Source organism: Temnothorax longispinosus, chromosome 9 (assembly GCF_030848805.1).
Source record: "Temnothorax longispinosus isolate EJ_2023e chromosome 9, Tlon_JGU_v1, whole genome shotgun sequence".
Taxonomy (NCBI): Eukaryota; Metazoa; Arthropoda; class Insecta; order Hymenoptera; family Formicidae; genus Temnothorax; species Temnothorax longispinosus.
This window is the reverse complement of record NC_092366.1, coordinates 14,928,602-14,948,698: the sequence shown is the minus strand read 5'-3', so window position 1 is coordinate 14,948,698 and position 20,097 is coordinate 14,928,602. Positions and strand designations below refer to the sequence as shown.

The 20,097-nt window shown below is 39.1% G+C and overlaps 3 protein-coding genes and 1 long non-coding RNA gene across 10 annotated transcripts in view; 3 read left to right on the top strand and 1 right to left on the bottom strand.

Annotated features, from left to right (window-relative positions):
• Positions 1 to 6,875, top strand: part of Ser (protein serrate) — a 42,548-nt gene extending 35,673 nt beyond the window's left edge. The window contains exons 4-6 of the mRNA XM_071788848.1: positions 539 to 1,157; positions 2,380 to 3,023; positions 3,115 to 6,875. Coding sequence (XP_071644949.1) covers positions 539 to 1,157; positions 2,380 to 3,023; positions 3,115 to 4,838 — 2,987 coding nt within the window. The 3' untranslated portion in view covers positions 4,839 to 6,875. The remainder of the gene's footprint in view (positions 1 to 538; positions 1,158 to 2,379; positions 3,024 to 3,114) is intronic.
• Positions 6,876 to 7,885: 1,010 nt separating this feature from the next.
• On the top strand, positions 7,886 to 11,070 carry LOC139818541 (uncharacterized). The gene is made up of 6 exons (XM_071787270.1): positions 7,886 to 7,900; positions 8,108 to 8,422; positions 8,635 to 9,057; positions 9,269 to 9,776; positions 10,060 to 10,473; positions 10,577 to 11,070. The coding sequence occupies exons 1-6, from the start codon at positions 7,886 to 7,888 to the stop codon at positions 10,771 to 10,773; spliced, it is 1,872 nt and encodes a 623-aa protein (XP_071643371.1). The 3' UTR covers positions 10,774 to 11,070.
• Arl2 (ADP ribosylation factor-like 2) lies at positions 10,876 to 11,922 on the bottom strand. Its single transcript, XM_071788023.1, has 2 exons — positions 11,728 to 11,922; positions 10,876 to 11,542 (listed from the first exon to the last, which is right to left on the bottom strand). Exons 1-2 carry the CDS (start codon positions 11,790 to 11,792, stop codon positions 11,053 to 11,055), a joined length of 555 nt encoding a protein of 184 aa, XP_071644124.1. The 5' UTR covers positions 11,793 to 11,922; the 3' UTR covers positions 10,876 to 11,052.
• Positions 11,923 to 16,709: 4,787 nt separating this feature from the next.
• LOC139819169 (uncharacterized) lies at positions 16,710 to 19,793 on the top strand. 7 transcript variants are annotated; one of them, XR_011733625.1, is made up of 9 exons: positions 16,711 to 17,128; positions 17,249 to 17,374; positions 17,448 to 17,506; positions 17,744 to 17,796; positions 18,176 to 18,388; positions 18,489 to 18,775; positions 18,912 to 19,062; positions 19,145 to 19,257; positions 19,324 to 19,793. It is a non-coding gene; the product is annotated as an uncharacterized lncRNA (long non-coding RNA). The 7 variants fall into 7 exon arrangements; XR_011733626.1 differs by having other exon boundaries at positions 16,710 to 17,128; positions 17,249 to 17,506; positions 18,231 to 18,388; XR_011733623.1 differs by having other exon boundaries at positions 16,710 to 17,128; positions 17,249 to 17,506.
• The last annotated feature ends 304 nt before the right edge of the window (positions 19,794 to 20,097 follow it).

The following is a 20,097-nucleotide window of genomic DNA, read 5'->3' as shown; positions in this document are numbered from 1 at the left end:
CTTAATCCGTCTACGTCACCATCCACAAATGTCCGTGGACATCTCGAGAGAGAATTCTTTTCGAATCTCTCGTTCAATAGCTACGTGTGATCGATGAGTAAAACTTGGATCTCTTGAGAGTACGCAAAGTATATTAATCTTCCCGATACCGTATATTACTAATTACTTGAATCTTATTTATAACGGTTGGAAAGTAAACGAATATAATGGAGAAGTGTTAGACATCTGAAACTGCGCTGGAGTTGCTACAAAATCGTCATTAACCCTCCAGTGCATGGGTCCAGTGTTTTCTGTTTAATATATTATTCATTGGTGTACAAACCTTAAAGTATATTAACAGGTTGAAACTTTAATTTTAATGAATCCAGAACACTCATCTTTTTCAAGTTGTTGTGGGATATAAAATACACCCTATACGCGTCCACTGGAGGGTTAATGACATTGTTGGAAATTATTGCGAATTAGAATCTCAAACGTTCCGAATTGATCGCGACGATGGCATGTGATTTGTCGTGTAATTGTGTAAAAATCATTTTAGCCGTATGCAAGGAGGGCTGTCATCCCGTGCACGGCCACTGCAACGTCAGCGGCGAGTGCCAGTGTCGGCACGGCTGGCGCGGCGAATTGTGCGACCAGTGCATGCCTTATCCCGGCTGCAAGCACGGCTACTGCAACGGATCGAGCTGGCAGTGCATCTGCGACACGAACTGGGGCGGGATACTGTGCGACCAGGACCTCAACTACTGCGGCACCCACGAGCCGTGCCAGAACGGCGGCACGTGCGAGAACACCGCCCCCGATCAGTACCGGTGCACGTGTCCGGAGGGCTTCTCCGGGCCCACCTGCGAGAAGGTCGACAATCCGTGCGCGTCCAGCCCGTGCCTGAACGGGGCGATCTGCCGCGAGCTCGGCGAGACCGCGCAGTGCGAGTGCGCCCCGGGCTTCGCCGGGCCGTTTTGCGCGACCGACATCGACGAGTGTGCCTCGCAGCCGTGCCAGAACGGCGGTACCTGCGTGGACGGCAGGAACGGCTTCGTCTGCAACTGCCCGCCCGCCTGGCAGGGCGTGCTCTGCCAGTTCGACGTGGACGAGTGCACGCTCAAGGAGTCGCCCTGCAAGAACTTCCTCACCTGTATCAACCTGGCCGGCGATTACAGGTAGGTACCGCTTGCCTTTATCATCAATTATCACGAATTCGTGGAAGATCTTTCAAAAGCGGGCCGGTCTTATCTTTTCAATATTGATGAATGTCCAAGTTACATTTAAAGTAAATGAGAAATCAAGCTCGAATATATATCAAATATTATAAAGTGATTAAATGACAAATAAAACAAGCAAATAGATGTTAAAAAATTAAATTAATATATTAACGTCAATAAAAAAATGTTACGTTTCAACTATTTCTTGCGGATATTGCGTTGGTTTACGATTTTCACTTTATTACTTTCTATTGTTGCTTTTCATTATGTTTTATTAATGTTGATTTACTTTTATTCCTAATTTATTTATGGCTTTCTAAAGTATCATTGTTCTTAAGTTTCTAATCTTATTTATTTATCGCTCTTTATTTGAGTTTAGTTCTAAATTTAGAATTTTTCTATTTGGCTGATGAAGGTCTCAGTGTAGTTGAAACGTTCTACTTTTATATTGAAGGTAATATATTAATTACATTTTTTAACATTTATTTTTGCTCGTTTATCGGCTCTTAATCGCTTTAAAGTTACATTTCTTATGTCCCATGTATTCGACTAGAAGAACTATATATGTTAAGCGACCAGTAAACGCATTTATTACCTACATAAAAGCTATTAATTAATAACATTCGATAATTATAGAAGAAATGCGGAGATATCAAAATTTATGTTATTATCATAAGTCGTATATATTATTAACAGGTTTGACGTAAATATACAGCGCTGTTTGAAGACAAGTTGACATTATTGCAAGCTTGAGTTTCCGTCCAGTCTTTCTATTTTTTCGAATCACAGTGCGTTACGTACAAATTACAGGTTTCCCACGGACGATATAGTTATTAGAAATTAAGTCGTTATAGACCATTTCCCTCCGTTCTCCACAGCACGAGGCGTTAAATAATATACCTATAAATAAATATAATGCGTTTTTGTCATTTGACTTACTACCCGCTTTACTACCCCCATCGTTCGTAAAATAACGCTAACGAAGAAAAAAACCGTGTTTCAGTTGACTGTGATTAAATGTGATTTAAGGATTCATTAATCTTTTGCAAAACAGGCGAACAGTAATTAATAAACCCAACAAGCCAAATTATATTCGGATCTAACCGAAGTTCCCGTCTAAGCGATTTTCTCGCAAGTCGCAACCCCAACCACTTACAAGTTTTATTGGTTCGTTTTGCAGGTGCCGATGCCGGAGCGGCTTCACCGGCAAGAACTGCACGAAGAATATCAACGACTGCGTCGGCCAGTGTCAGCACGGCGCGCTCTGCATCGATCTGGTGGACGATTACCATTGCAGCTGCACTCCCGGCTACTCCGGCAAGGACTGCGACGTTGACATCGACGAGTGCGCATCCAAGCCGTGCCAGAACGGCGGCGAATGCCGCGACCTGGTGAACGCTTACGAGTGCGTATGCCCGGTGGGCTTCACCGGCTACCAGTGCGAGATCGATCGCGATCATTGCAGCCCAAATCCATGCCGCAATTCGGCGCCGTGTTTCAACACGCAGACCGACTACTATTGCCACTGCCCGGCACAGTGGCAGGGTAGAAACTGCTCGGAGTCGGTCTCGCATAATCCGCAATTCGGCGCGTTGGACGACGGGCAGTCGGGCTGCGGCAGCGAGGGCACCCCGTGCGGCGGTAAGGGTCGCTGTAGCGGCGGCAGATGCATCTGCGACCCGGGCTACACCGGCGTCCACTGCCACGAGAACATCAACGACTGTCGCGGCAATCCCTGTCTGAACGGCGGCACATGCGTCGACCTGCTTAACTCGTTCCAGTGCATCTGCAGGGAGGGCTGGAGCGGGGATCTTTGTGACCAAAGTAAGTAACGGAACACTCGAAAAGTGCTATAGAATGAAAGTTGATCAATTAGACTCGATATAATGTGTAATTGATAAATGAATTCTTCCAGATGTGGACGAATGCTTGACACAGCCTTGCCGCAACAATGGTACCTGCATGGACGGCGTGGCAGATTTCACGTGTATCTGCCAGGGTGACTGGAAGGGCAAGACCTGTGCGCTGCGCCGCGGTCACTGCGAGCCGGGCACTTGTCGGAACGGCGGTACCTGCCAGGATCGTGGCGACGGTTTCACGTGTCACTGTCCACGCGGATGGGAGGGTGCAGCCTGTCACATCGCGTCGCCGTCGGCGTGCACGAGTAATCCCTGCGCGAACGGCGCGACCTGCGTGAACACGGTCGACGGTAGCTACCGGTGCGTCTGTCGCGAGGGCTTTGAAGGGCCGAATTGCCGGCGCAACGTGGACGACTGCCAGCCAGTGCCGTGCCTGAACGGCGGCAAATGCGTGGACGGTGACAACTGGTTCAGATGCGAATGCGCGCCCGGCTTCACCGGGCCGGATTGCCGCATCAACGTGAACGAATGCGCGAGCGATCCGTGTACCGGCGGTGCTACCTGCGTGGACGGCATCGCGAGCTACTCGTGCATCTGTCCGCCCGGTAGAACCGGTCCGCGATGCGAGATCCGAACGGCCGGTGGGCCCGGCTGCGCGGCCGCCTCGTGGGAGGATGACTGCAACGTATGCGAATGCCGGAATGGCAAGAATCAGTGCAGCAATGTCTGGTGCGGACCGGGCAACTGCCTGAACGGCACCTCTTGCTTGGCCCACGAGGTCTGCGTTCCTAGTCCAGGCGAGAGTTGCCTGGCGCCGCCGTGTCCGGCGTGGGGCGAGTGCCGTCCCATCGAAACTGGGAGGCGAGTCGGCCCGCCCGCGCTACCAGCTCCGCCGTCCTGCTGGCCCGGACAATCCATTCTCGGGCCAACTTGCTCGAGACTTACGATACTACTGCGGAGGGACACCTTGGTGTCCGGCACGTCGGTGGAACTACTATGCCGTCGTCTGAGGAAGCTCCTGGCCGATCCACGAAGGCCACAGTCGGTGGTGCTGCTGTGCGATCTGAAGCCCGGTGACAACGACACGGTGGAAGTGACCATCTTCTCCGAAGCGGCGGCGGACGCGGCCCGCGATCTCGGCGAAACCCTCAGTCGCCCGCTAGCCAGGCCTCTCGTTTTGGCCTCCGTGCTGGAGGTCAAAGTAGAGACGGCGTTGCTCAGCGAGCCCAGTTCGGCGAGTGCGGCTAATGCCGGCGGCTACGTAGCTGTTTTGGGCGGCGCTCTGGCGACCGTGCTGTTGTTGGCACTATTTGGTAGCCTCTGGTACCTCAAAACTATGAGGCACAGATCGAACCTGACGGCGACTATCAGCAGCGAGACCTCGTTGCACCGCCATCGTAGCGATCTGGACGAAAAATCGAACAATCTCCAGAACGAGGAAAATCTGAGGAGATACGCCAATCCACTGAAGGACCAGGATTCTGAGCCTCGTGTCTCCGTCGTAAGGCCTTTGTCGGGCACTTCGCTCGGCACGTTGACCGGCACCGAAGAGAGTCTTGAAATGGTATCTGAGGAAGGTAGACATCGTTTACCACCGCTCTACAAACCGCCCAGCGCGGAAGCCAGGAACAATACGGCCAGTTTTAGCTACGAGGAAGGACCGCACAAACCTTATAGCAAGCCCAGACTGCAGGAACCGCATCCGTACCCTCATCAGCAGCCAGGTACCAGTCAGAGCCTGACGTCGGGGCCGCATCAAGTGCTAACGGTACACGTGTGATTAAATATCATTAAAATAATATGAAAAACAATTGGACAGAAGTGTCGGTGATTTTCTTGACTTTTCTTGCGTATGCGATGCACTAATAAAAATTCTTAGGAACTAGAAGGTAATGCTAGAGACTGAATGCTTACTTGGACGATCTGTTTTTTGTGATAATGGGAAATGTGTCGAAATCGACTCTCGATTTCGAGATAACTTGAGACGGCTCTCTCCTGAGGTTCTTCTTTTATGAAAGTTGAACCAGAATGTCTTAGGGACAAATGCAGAGAAAAAAGAAGAGAGAGAACGCATTCTTATTGGGCTCAGCAATACGATTATGTTATAAGATAACGCATAAATTTTTAATGCCTTTCCGAAGCGCATCTTTTTAAGATCGCTTCATTCATAGTATTATTAGAATATGGCTATAAAAATTCTCAATTTCTGAATAATTGTACAACAATATTAGCACGATTTTCAGATAGCAAATTTAGAAAACGATTAAAAATTTATATTCTCTCTTTTTCTCCTTGTCCGGCCCTCTCGCGCTTCTCTATACGACGACAATAAGCGATTGACAATTATAAATAATTTTAATGATAATGATCAGTTGTTATCGTTGTACATATGTACATAGCTCGTACTTATTAATTTCGCTAAGCCTGTCTCTCCTTCGCATCCTCTTCGGCGTTGCCATTCCTCCCCCTTTGTACGCGTCTTGATTTTATATGTTTATATTTAATCTTGTACTCTTTTGATATTATCATATATCGTCGTTAGTATTTTTTATTTTCATAATTTGAAAAATAGAATGGCACCGTCGCACCTACGAGATGTATTGTACATTCGTCATGTATAATTGTCGAAGCGAAGCTGCGTTTCATTCAAGATCAAGAAGATACATAAACGTAAAGTATAAATAAATTTGACGAAAAATACGAGAGTTTCTATAGGTATCATTTGGGACTTATTTGCGACTGATACATCGCGCAGACAATCGCTCGATTATAGTACGTGAAAGTGTGCTTTGTATGATATAACGTGGGCTTCAAACGTTCCTTCAGACGATATTATTGTGATACTCATAGAGGAAACAACGTCATTGTATAGCATTACTATGATACTCCGCGTGTTCATTTTACTTCAACACTTGCTCGAGTTTATTTTTCTTTTCGCGAAGACACGACACGTGATTTTTACGCGAATGAGAGATACTGCCATTGCGAGAGGATGTGCTATACACGATACGCTAAATCGCGACGGCACATTTGACTTGTAAAGAACATATATTAGCGGCATAAGTGTAATACAATTTTAGAACGTACTCGAACGCAGAGTAAAAACGAACGATGTACATAGTGACGCTATTGCATCGTGGAACGATGTAAATAAATCTAAATACACATGTCCAGATCGTTCTCATCCCCAGTCATTATTGACCCTCCGCCCTTAGATGTGCAATTCGTTTTCTTTTTTTTTTATACTAGCGTTTCCCATATGCCCCAGCGAAGTGTCCACAACAGACTAGTTTAAAGTTAAGAAGCGTAGCTCGTTTTAGGAGTACATAGATTTACAGCAGGAAGGAACAAAGTTTTATAATAGATACTTTATTTTGTAGAGAAATATATTATTGTACGAATACATATAGATGAGAGTGAGAGACGATGAATATATATAAATATATATAAATATATATATTATATATTATTTTATATATTATATATTATATTATTTTTATTTTATTGTCTCGTATTAATTATTTCCAGATCATAAGCAATAGTTGATCATTGTCATATAATTTTTTTGTTCACTCTCGTCGGCTTCGCTTCGAAGCCGACGGCGGTAAAAATCTGTCAAACTAATGCTTTTGGTCTAATCGACGATAAACAATAAAAAAAAAACATTCACGCGTTGTGATTATTCGTGTTTGATATCGAGAAATGTGCAAACGAATGCGTGTACATAAGCTCCCTCCTATTACCCCTCTCCTCTCCCTCTCCCACCCCTCGCATAGATTTGACGATGTGAAGGATTTCAATAAAAAGTACAACTCTTCGACGTGGCGTCTACTATTTATTATACCCTTACATCAAATGCGTCGATGACAACGCGACGCGTAATAAGCATTCCCGGCATTGAAATCACTGAGAGAGAACAGTTTTTCTTCTTGTTATTTTATCAGTAAAACAAGGGAGAACTGATGATGAGAAAAGAAAGATTAAATATCCTCAGTAGAAGTTAATATGTATATCCGAAATAGAAGTTAAGGAACATTTTATGTAGATCGACAATTAAATCTATTTCATGTTATCTGCAAATCAAATTACTACGTAATTAAATTCTCCATTTGTAAATTCCACAATAATTTACAATTAATTAACAAAGACTTTTTTATATATTTTTTAAAATTATTTTTGCAAAGAGTAGAGAAGCTTGATTTGCAAAAATTTATGATAAAGTTATCAAATTATCTTTATTGTTCGCTAGCCAATTAAGAAGTCATAAATCCATTCGCTTCTCTTATAGATACGGGCGGCGGATTTTATCAGCGGCGCCGATTTCAATGGCCCGTCACGATTGTTTCATTAGAGATAATACCCGATGCCATTACCATCGAAAGCGCGGCTGAGATTAACAAAGCGAGACGCGCCGGGTCTCCTCTCGTGTACGAAGCACGTACCGCTGAATGAACGATCTGCCGAAATTACAATACAATGGACCAGAAGAGCCACTTGACAAATACCCAGTAGATGAATCATGCACCCTGCGATGAGCGATTGCGGTTCGTGTGAAACGCAATACTGACCGCCGATCGACGCCGATGAAGATGACTTCTTCCGAGCGAACGATAGTTATAATATTCCAAAGACAAAGAACTTATTCATTATGTGATATACAATTTTATAACTTATTTAATTTCTGCGAATCTGCAGCTAATTTCACACAGCGACCTGTTGCAAATTTAGAAATCATATTATGTCTTGATACGATGATATTTATATTTATACAAGCTCTCGGTATATCACCAATTTCGTGAACGAGTAAGAAGTATACAACTCGTAAAAATGGATCTCATACAAGTATTTAAAACTTTAAACTATAGCGATTTCTAGAATGTCCCGATATACTTTCTTCTTTGCGACTGACAGAATAAAAATATGCTAGAACAATTTTCGTGCATTCTGTATTCAAAATAAATTTGCATGTCGAAATAATAATTAATGATAGCGATATAATTGAGATATAATTATAAATAACCTTCTATAAGTCCATTGAACATTGCTCAGACATTAGAAAATATAGAAGATGTTGTCGAACCATTGCAAAATGAAGAAACGGATGCGTGGACCGAATATGATGAAGATGATACTGAATATGATGAGGATGATATTATGGAAAAGGAAGAGAAAGACATCAAAACGGAGTCAGAAGAGGAGTCTGAAGCCATGGAAGAGAAAAGGAAAGACGTCGAAGCGAAATCAGAAATAATCGATGAGACTGACATATTGGCTAATTTTATGATGGAATTCGAGGCGAAAAGGACGAAGGAATTGGCGATCAAGGCTGAGGAGGAGAAGAAACAGCTGCGGCATCTGATGCGTGTAACTTGAGCGTGGTAACTTGGTAGCTTAACATTTCAGTAACATATGTACAGAATGTCCTGTATTTTTCGACATTTCGATGTTCCCAGTTCGATCTTATTTGATATGTCGCGATCCCAATAATTAAGCTACCGCAATGCAAATAAATGACAGGGCCGATCTGCCTTTAACTTTGGGAAACCTCTAGTCAAGTGCTACGATGTGCAAGGTAGGTTGAACGGAAGAAAGACGACGATGCGTCTGAGGAGACGGTGATCACGCCGGAAGACGAAGATGTCACCAGTGACAGAGTATCCACTGAGAGTTCGATTCATCCATGTTTGCGCGAGATATACATCAGCGATTCTCAGCTGAAATTAGTGAATCCGTATACGGTGTATATGGTGCCGAACGATCCCGGATTGCTGCCGGCTTTCTGGCTGTTACGCGAACGCCCGCCGATTTACAGCCCGGATGGCGTGCAGAAATTCTACGACACGGCAAAACGCATGGGTTTGAGACCGATCGGCCCGTTGAAGGATATGCTCATGACCGATTACCTAAATCTGCGGTATTATGGATTCGGGTCGCCGGTAATGAGAGTGATCTGCGACGCTTTGGCCGACAACACTTTCGTGCGGAAACTAGATCTGAAGGTGCGACAAGCAAGCTTGACAATTTATACGAATTGCATAAAATCCTAAATATCCTCAAAATACTACGAAAATGGTGATTATCTGTTTGAAATTTGTCTACAGATTGGAAACAAGTTCTTGAACTTTTGGCATTGTGATGCAAATATATTACTTCGCGTTGATTAATAAAAATATCTTTTTTTTTTCAACTAATCGGTATATTTCATTACAGGATAATAAACTGTCCGCGGACGCGTGCCGACATCTAAACGATTTACTGCTCAGAAACAACACGATAACCGACTTGTCACTATCGGGTTGCCGAATTGGCACGAACGGCGCAAAAAACTTGTCCGACACGATATCGGAGAACACAACCCTGAAGACCCTCGATCTCAGCAGCTGCAACATCGGGAACGAAGGCTTCGGATACGTCGCGTCCGCGTTATCTGATAATCAAGACTTGGAGAGCGTTAATCTATCCGACAATCAACTGGATAAGGCGTGCTCGGAAAATCTGCGGGATCTGCTGTCCCACTCGAAAGGCTTGATGCATCTGGACCTATCCTGGAACTCTCTGTACGATGCAAAAATATGGAGAGCTCTGGTCGATGGGCTCAAGAAAAATGCGACACTGCGTTCTCTGAATTTATCTTGGAACGCACTTGATAAAGAATGCGTGCCTCATCTTTACAAACTATTATCACGCTCGCGGAACATCGAGAAGCTGGATTTAAGCTGTAAATATGTATCACGTTATAAGAAAGAACGTTTTCACGCACAATTATATTAGAAATAAAAGAAGAATTTTTATAAGAGATAAGCTTCCTTATTTAAAATCGAGATAGCTCAACTTTCTCAAAGTTCGTGCACATTCCATTATGTTTTTATGATATATAAAATTTAAAATCGAAATAGAAAGTATCTTAAAATATGAACGTCTAACAATCAGTTGAAATATTTTCATCATATTTTGAAATAAATTCCAAAGACAAATGCTACTTTATTTTTTGCGATTCGTAGGGAATAGATTTACCGAAGACGACGCTGTAACCATCGCAAAAGCTCTTTTGAAAAACAGTACGCTCCAAGAATTACGCCTGGGAAACAACCCTTTAAGAGCACAAGGTGCTTCAGACCTAGTTCACGCGATCACCCCGCAGCTATCACCCGATAGTGCTTTACGCCTCCTGGACTTGGAGAACGTTTGGGCGAGTAAGGATGTTCTTCACAGCTTGGAGATGATCAAAAAGCTCAGACCGTGGGTCGCAGTCAAGTTGGGTGGTATTCTAAGCAATTATCAGCTCGTTGGACCGAACGTCAGGAGAATACTTCTGAAGAGAGCGAATTACGAAGCGATGCTGCCGAAACGAAAGAGGCTGCGACGCAACTTTGGCTTCTTCGTGATGTCGCTGAAAGACAAAAAAATATCGCGAGGCACGTTTGCGAGAATTTATTTCGGATTCCACCTTAATTTACAAAAAATTATGATCTTTTGTATCTTTAAAAAAAGTAAAAACAAATTTCCTCCTTTATGCAGAAAAATTTATGGAGTTAGTTCATAAGTTCAAGCTGAAGCTTTCGACGTCGCTCGTCGATGAGATTATGAATGCATTCGAAGGGCCGCATAACACTGTCGATCAAGAACTGTTAAAATCATTCTATTTAGAAGAGTACCCGAAAACGACAACTGCATTATTAAAATTGAAGAAAAGAAAACTTAAGACCGCCAAATAGACAAAAAAAGAAAGCAGAAAGTGAGACAAACAAAAAACAAAAAAAAAATACAAAAAATATAAAAACTAATATTGGAGAGGATTAAATATAAATAAAAAAATATTTGGAAAAAAATGGACATTATATTATGTAATAAATGATCGAAAGAGAATCTTTTTATAACACTATGTTACACGTTTTTACAGTATAGATTACACCATCAATATCATTTTGCAAAAACTTGTCAAGCACTAATTTCTGCATTTAATGAGGTAAAGAGTATCGACATCCAAATTAAATTTAATCTATATAAAATATTCTCGCTGCGATATCATCAACAATCCAATTAATACCGTCGACTAGATTCTCGCCCGTCACGGCGGAGCACTTGTAAATTTGCCAATGGTGAGTCTTTATATTAGGTAGCTCCAGAATGTCGGCTATGTCAGCTGCAGACAATGCGCCAGGCATATCCTGCTTATTCGCGAACACAAGGAGACTCGCTCCCTCCAGCCTCTCCTCTTGCAGGAGCTTGTACAGCTCTGTTTTACAATCATCCAGTCTCCTTCTGTCCGCGCTGTCTATCACCCAGACAAGCCCGTCCGTCGACTCGAAATAATTTCTCCAGTAGGAACGCAATGATTTTTGTCCACCTACATCCCATACGTTGAGTTTGTATCCGCGATGTTCCAGTGTCTTGATATTGAAACCAAGCGTAGGCGATATGGTGTCTATTGGTTCGCCATTAAGCCTCTTCAACACTGTCGTCTTGCCTGCATTATCCAGGCCCCTGAAATTGTAACACGGCGTTGTTGAAAAGGCAAGTGAAGAAACGCATGTATTTTCAAATTATTGTCCTCAATTATTTGACGCGTTGTAAGTTCAGAGAGTTAGCATAACACTTATTAACCTGCCAACGCGTAAACTAACCACAGGCTGAATATATAAAATAGGTACACAAATGTGAATACGTACAACATTAAAATTCGCATCTCCTTTTCCTTTTGCTTCAATTTTTTCAGCACCGTTAATAGACCCATTGTCAATCCATTAATTTATTTAATTACTCCACAATGTTCAGATCGCTGACGGATAAATGTAAAGCGCGTGAAATTTCGCCGAGCTTGACAGAAACGTCTCTAACCTCCAACAGTTTTTTGTTATTGAACAAGTTGGCCAAGTTGCGCTTGCGCGCACAAAGCGCCACAGATAACATCGTGCACCGACGGGCAGACGAGGTACCATTAAAGACGACCCTGCTGGGTAAATCATTGCAATTATCAAGCAAGACCGATAAGTAGTATGTATATACAAGGATAATTGGAAATATTGTTTTTATCGACTGTCGAGACGGGTTAAAAAATTATAATATAGTGAACCTAATACCACGGTCTTACATACAGGTCTGGAGACTACCGCTAATTCCAGTGGTGGGGTAGGTCGCTTAGTGAAATTGTTTTAAGTCATCTAATAGCCACTAGAGTCGTTGCGATCGATGTTCGCGCGGTGGCAAGGGACGCCGGAGGCCGGGGGGGATATCTGTCATATGAAATTTGGCGGAGTGGTTTTGTGACAACTTCGTAGTCTCGACATTATGGGTTCGAATCTCCGTGCCCTTAATTTTTTTTTTAAATTCTTTCACAATAATAATGTGATAAATAATAATGCTTTAAATAATTAAAGACTACAAATTAATAAAATATGTATAAATATAAATATAAATATAAATAATATATAAAAATAAATATAAATATAAAATAAATACGAGTTTTTATTCTAAAAATTAAGAACAAATAAAAATATTTTTTATATGTGTATTTTTATCCTTTTTTTTTATTTTTGTGGGCATTCCAGGTTGTCAATTCAAGGTAAGTATAACGAATAAAAATCAACTCTTTAATTTTATCTCCTTTTATTTTATTTTTAAAATTCTTGCAGGTATTTTAGTTTTTAAAATCAAGTACATACGAGAGAAAATATAAATCAATCCTTCAATTTTTGCCATTTTATTTTATTTTTTACAGGTATTCCAAAGTTGAAATGGACAGTGTTTGGCTGCATGCAAGAAAGTATTGCAAGGTAAGAAAGATGATATTATGAGTAAGAAGGATATTATTGAGTTAGGGTCAAAGCACGTAATATTGCGTAGCGATATATGACTGTCATACAATTGACTAATGAATAAGGTGCTTACGTTTCGCTTACGTAAGCACCTTATTCATTAGTCAATTTGGATAATTTTTTTTCTTCGATGTAACTCTCGATGAAGTACTTGATTCTTACACCTTCACGTTTCCCTGTAAAGAACATGCATCTGAAATCCTGTCCTATGCAATAGTTTACTATATACGACTAAGAATGAGGCAAAACGCTCACCAGGAAAATTTAAAACTGAAAAAAAAATTTGTTGTTAAGAAAAATTATCCAAATTGACTAATGAATAAGGTGCTTACGTAAGCGAAACGTAAGCACCTTATTCATTAGTCAATTATATGACAGTCATATATCGCTACGCAATATTACGTGCTTTGACCCTAACTCAATAATATCCTTCTTACTCATAATATCATCTTTCTTACCTTGCAATACTTTCTTGCATGCAGCCAAACACTGTCCATTTCAACTTTGGAATACCTGTAAAAAATAAAATAAAATGGCAAAAAATTGAAGGATTGATTTATATTTTCTCTCGTATGTACTTGATTTTAAAAACTAAAATACCTGCAAGAATTTTAAAAATAAAATAAAAGGAGATAAAATTAAAGAGTTGATTTTTATTCGTTATACTTACTTGAATTGACAACCTGGAATGCCCACAAAAATAAAAAAAAAGGATAAAAATACACATATAAAAAATATTTTTATTTGTTCTTAATTTTTAGAATAAAAACTCGTATTTATTTTATATTATATTTATTTTTATATATTATTTTATTTATATTTATATTTATACATATTTTATTAATTGTAGTCTTTAATTATTTAAAGCATTATTATTTATCACATTATTATTGTGAAAGAATTTAAAAAAAAAATTAAGGGCACGGAGATTCGAACCCATAATGTCGAGACTACGAAGTTGTCACGAAACCACTCCGCCAAATTCATATGACAGATATCCCCCCGGTTTCCGGCGTCCCTCGCCACCGCGCGAACATCGATCGCAACGACTCTAGTGGCTATTAGATGACTTAAAAAACAACTTCACTAAAGGCCTTCACACATAAAATGCCGTAAGGACGTAAAACGTAAGCGTAAGAAAATCCACCAATCAGAGTCGACTATTCCCCTCTTAAGAGGGAAGAAGAGGGGAATAGTCGACTCTGATTAGTGGATTTCCTTACGATTTACGTCTTACGTCTTCCGTCGATTTGTGTGTCCGGGGCTTAAGCGACCTACCCCCACCATTGAAGTTTCCAGACCTGTATGTAAGACCGTGCCTAATACGCTATAGTTAAGCATCGTTCTCAGCGCCACCGTGTAGCGCCGGCCGCCGTGTCGAAATTTTTCCGGGAGAAACAACGATAAAAGAAAATGAGTTCTGCAGAGAAAAAGAATTCTAATAATTGTTGTTGTGTAGTGGGGTGCAAAAATACAAGAAAGAATACAAAAAATGTTCGTTTTTACTCATTTCCAAATCGTCCATGGGAAATACAGTGAAAAAAGAAATGAATAACTGTGGTGCGACGTTTGACTGTGTCTTTTAAAATTGTCTTTCAATATTGTAATAAAGATTTTTTTGTAATATAATTAATTTGTAATATAATTAATTATATCTTCTCAAACAATTATATAATCTCTGGGTATTATTGGAATGAAAATGTAACTACAAAAGTTAACCTTAAAAACCTTAAAAAATTGTTTTGAAAAAGATCATATATATGTTTCGCAGTCATATATGCTGTTAATAATGAGTATGTAAATAAAATTTAATTAACATATAAAATTAAATCAATTAAAAAAATCATGAGTATTCTAGGCAAAATAATTTATAGTCTAATAACTGTTTTGAAATAAGTTTTAAATGTCTCAATTTTATAAGTTTGTTCAGACCTACTTCAGACTAATTTTTGTATCAGGATATATAAATCCATTAAGTGTATCAATGACAAAATTGTGATTATTTAAAATAGCAAATTTTACTACTGCTTATTTTAGTAAAGACGGAAAGCCATGGATGCCTACGAAAAATTCAACAATATGCAGCACTCATTTTGTTGGTGGAGCAAAATCGGATAATCCCGGGAACGAAGCATTTTGTCCAACTATTTTTCCACTCATTTATAGAAGAAAAACATCAGTTAATTCTGATAGAGCCAAACGTTTAGAAGCTAGACGAAAGAATGTAGAAGCTTTATGTGCGTCAAGTAGTGATTGTACGTTTTTGTAAAACAATATTTTATATATAGTAATTAAGAATAGTTATTTTTCTCCAATTAATTATTTATTTAAAAAGGTACAAATAGTAGTTAAAATTATGGTTACGTATAGATATAAAATATATAATTTTGTATTGTGCAATAATTTGATAATCATGTGGTTAAAAAAATTAAATTATTTATTACCAATAATTGGTTTCAAAATTGAGACATAAGACGTCTTAAAATCGTCATAAACACGTCTAATGTCCCGGTTTCGGACATGTTTGCAGATGTGTGCTATCTGGGTATATATATATATATATATATATATATATATATATATATTACTGTATTATGTGTTATACCTCGATTACAGGTTTATAAAAATTAGTATTATTTTTGGTGCGAAATCCACCAGGAGTTTCTCTCAAAACTGTCCCTCGCAATATTCTTTTAAACTGCAAAATTTCTTCGCTAATATGACCAACATGATTGCTGTAAAACAGTTTTTTCCCTTTTGAAACACTTTTCTTTCTAAACAAATTTAACTTCACGCTTTGAAATCCACATTTAATAATTACGGACATTGTTAAACGTAAGTGTTATGCTAAGATATGCAAATAAATGCGTTTTGTCAAAACTATTTATTACGCGTCACTTACATCTCTCCCGGAAAAAGTTGAGATTTATTACGCGAGATGGCGCGGCGTCCGCCTCAAACAGATGCTTAACTAACGTATACCAGAGAGAAACCTGAGAGCGGCCACCGGGATCATTCCGTTCCAGCGGACGTATACTGACGCGCCGCCTGAGAAAGTGGACGTCAACTACGTCGTTACGCTCGGTAACGGTAAGGTGCGATTTCATTGACGCTAGAAACCAGCGGCAGCGTCAAGAAAAAGTAGTGGGGGAAGAAGTTTCGTTGAATTTTGCGGTACGCTAAAAAGTTGAGACGGTCTGAACTTCTTCCCCCACTACATTTTCTTGACGCTGCCCGCTGCCGCTGGTTTCTAGCGTCAATGAAATCGCACCTGTACACACATGGTTCGTGTCCGTGCTATGGTTCGTGTCCGAACTACTCAGATGGAGGGGATATGCCAGTCGGCTGACTCGGCACTCGGCAAGCTTCGAGCGGGGAGAGAAGGGCAGACATACGATCTGCTGTCTCCTTCTCGCTTGAGCTGTGACGTAGCTGGCTTAGCACGCGCCGGCTATGCCACGATGCCATTCATTTCGGGTATCGCTCCTCGCGTCTCGCCGAATGCCGAGTCTCGCGTTGGCAAATCGACGATGCGCTATACGTTACATTTACGTTTATATTTACAAATTTTAATTTTATATTTATAAATAAATAAATAAATAAATATATATATATTTGAAATTTATAAATATAAAGATTGCAATTATAATTAATTAAAAAAATATTTATAAACATAAAAACTAAAATTCGTAAATGTAATGTATAGAAATCCCCGTTTTGGCAAATTTGCTCTTATATCAAAAAAGTCTTACATTAAAAACCTTTACTTTAGCATAATAGTATTTAAATTTAATAATTAAATGCATAACAATAATTACATATTAATTATATCGAGAAAAAAAGTAGTTCATAATGTTCTTTTTACTCTTATTAAATTTATATTAGCTATTAATGTTTATAAGCGGCCACGAGCAACAACAGAGAGATATTGAATTAAAATAAAAACAATTTCTTAAATAAACAATACACATGCTTAACGTTTCGACTGTACTTAGTCTTCTTCGGAACGGATTACTACGATAGAAGAAGATAAATATAAAAAAACATGATAATTAATGTTCAAGTTTACATACTAAAACATTAAACATTAGTCTAGACTAAAACATTAAACAATTATCTAATCAAGAGACACGGTAGTGTCTCGCGCCAAGTACGCGCGAAGCGAGACGCACCGTGACTCTTTTACGCGAACGCATGAGTTGCGAGTATCCGAGATTTTGAGATCTCAATAACGAGTGAACGGATCAATTTCTAAGTAGGTTCGATCGATAGCTTGGGGTTTGATTTATAAATAAGAGTCTTTTTTTTCCGTTACGTGCCCTACGAGCGAAGATATTGCGATGCAAAGTCCAAATGTGGAAAATTTTTTTTTAAGAAACGTCCACGTCGGACAAAAATGGCGGCTGGTGTGTCACTTTCCCATTTTTGACACGAGAGTGCATTCGTGCACTGTCGCAGTGCGTGACAGTGACAGTTTTTTACAACCTAGAAAAGGATAAGTGTAAGTGTGTGATAGTCGTGACCGTTGCCGCGTCGTGACAGATAGTGAAATATACAATAAGTATTGACCGTAGAGAGCTGATGCCGATAGATCTTTAAGAAGGAAGGTGTATCTACAAAATCGTACAAACACGTACGTATATGCTGTCTTGTAAAAGTTGTCAAACTGTATGTTTACGCGAGCGTTACTTCTGTAGTAACTTACGATAATTCACTCGTTTACGCGGAGTAAATTATCGTAAGTTACTACAAAATCCCGTTTACGCGAAGGAAAATTCTGTTTACGCGAAGGAATTATCGTAAGTTAAACTACAGAAGTAACGCTCGCGTGTAAACGTAGTAAGTGAAATATATAAAGTATTAACCACAGAGAGATGTCGAGGAGATCTTTAAACAAAGGAAGGTATATTCAAAATGGCACACGTACGTATATGCTGTCTTGTAAAAGTTGTCGAACTATATGTTTACGCGAGTGAGTACATCTATAGTAACTTACAGTAATTCATATTAAGATACGTCGTCGTCTCTCAATCAGAGAAACGTAACCTTCACTACTTTCAACGATGGCTCTTGATTTCCAATCATAATAGTTACTATAAAATCTCCCGTTTACGCGGAGGAATTATCGTATCGTAAGTTACTACAGAAGTAACGTTTGCGTAAATAAGTTATAAAAATAACACGATGTTATATATGTGGTTTGCCGTGAATATATATATATATATATATATATATATATATATATATATATATATATATATATATATATGTGTGTGTGTGTGTGTGTGTGATTTCTGCCTAGTGCTCTGAATGTCATCTAGTCATACATATCAAGAACTTTCGATGGGCTTCTTCAGAAGATAGGATATGAAGAAAATCCTAATGCATGATGACGATACCACAAAGATGCTAAGGCTAGATGCCACGAAATGTGCATGTATCGTCGATCACGCGGAATGCAAGAGAAAATCCGCCGTTAAATTGAGCGAACATTCACGAATCCTGATACCCACAAGTAATTTCTTACAATCTTTTTATGATCCTGATTATCTCATAATTTGTATTTTTGTACGTGTATTTTATGCTTTGATCATTGTCTTTTAATCTGGACGAAGACGAAGATGAAGCTGAGATGTCTTCTGACGAAGACAATGCCGAAAAATCCCCGCAGTCAGAAAATGTGCAATCTGATAGCCCTGCGATTAAGAAGATTTAGGAAAATCCAGATGTAGATACATGTTTTTTGCCAGTAGGGAAAGGGACGAGGAGGAAAATAAACTTAGGAAAGAATTGAGACAAGAATGGGCTAGAAAGCAGAACGCGTTGAAGGAAGAAGAAATTGAGATCACATTCAGTTATTGGGATGGATCTGACCATCGTCGGAGTGTTATAATGAAGAAAGGTGAATGTCTCAGTGGTTTAGAGAACGTTTAAGTTATTAAAATACTCCAGTGTCACTTTTGGAGTAACATTGGCATGATATATAATGTTCTGCTGCATAAATTAAATTTTCACATACAGGTAATTCTATCTATTAGGTTCTTCAGAGATGTTTAGAAGTTCTGAGGCCCGAATTCAGCGAGCTTAAAACAGTAATAGCAGATCAGTTAATGTATGTCAAGGAGAATCTTATATTACCGCACCATTATACGTTTTACTGCAACTGTAACTGATTTTATTGTAACTAAGGTAAATATACCAAATGATAAAACTTATGAAGCAATATCACAATGTTGGCATGTTATTTTAATGTATGTAATATTGCGATTAGGCACGAGGAAAGAGCGGGCCTCTGTTCACATTTGACGTTCACGATGATATTCGTATTATGCACGATGCTTCTGTCAAAACCGAGGAATCACATGTCGGAAAAGTTTTACTTAGGTATTTATTATTAAAAGAATATTTTGCATAATTCTTTTTTATGTTATTTTTTATTTTTCTCATTAGATCATGGTACGAGAGGAACAAACACATTTTTCCAGCGAGTAGATGGGAACCTTTTGATCCAACGAAAAGTTACAAGTATACAGTGTCGGATAAAAATAGGAAGAAAGCTAAAATCTGATCTTAGATTCAACGAATTGTCCAATTTTGTTTAAAGGATTCAGATTCAAGGACTGTAAATATTATAACCAGATAAATAACTTTGTTTCATCGTACAATTGATTCATTATAAAACAGCTGATTATATATATATATATATATTATAATCTATTTTACAATGAATATATATATATATATATATATATATATATATATATATATATTGTAGCTACATTGTATTTTTAAGGACTGTGATTTTAATTCATTCAGTTATGTGATAATATTTAATTCATTTACTCGATTATATAGCTCTACTAAATAGTTAAGTTTTCGCAAACATTTGGAGGGAAAATAAAAATACATGAATAGTTTAATGACTTGAATATAATAATTACAATATGAAAATACAAAACCATACTTTAATTCATTCCGATACAGAAACAGTATTAAAATATTAATCCATGATCAGATCCTCTAACAGAAATCTATTTACAAATATTAGATGTATCATCTCTTGTCATTTCTTGAAGATAACTGAACAAAAATAAATATATACAATTATATCGATTATAATCACGTATTATTCATAGATTTGATACAAGTTGGATCCATGTATGTAATATTTTTGGGAAAATGGTCCATTATAATAAACTTTTTCTCAGTCGACCTGTTCAAGCA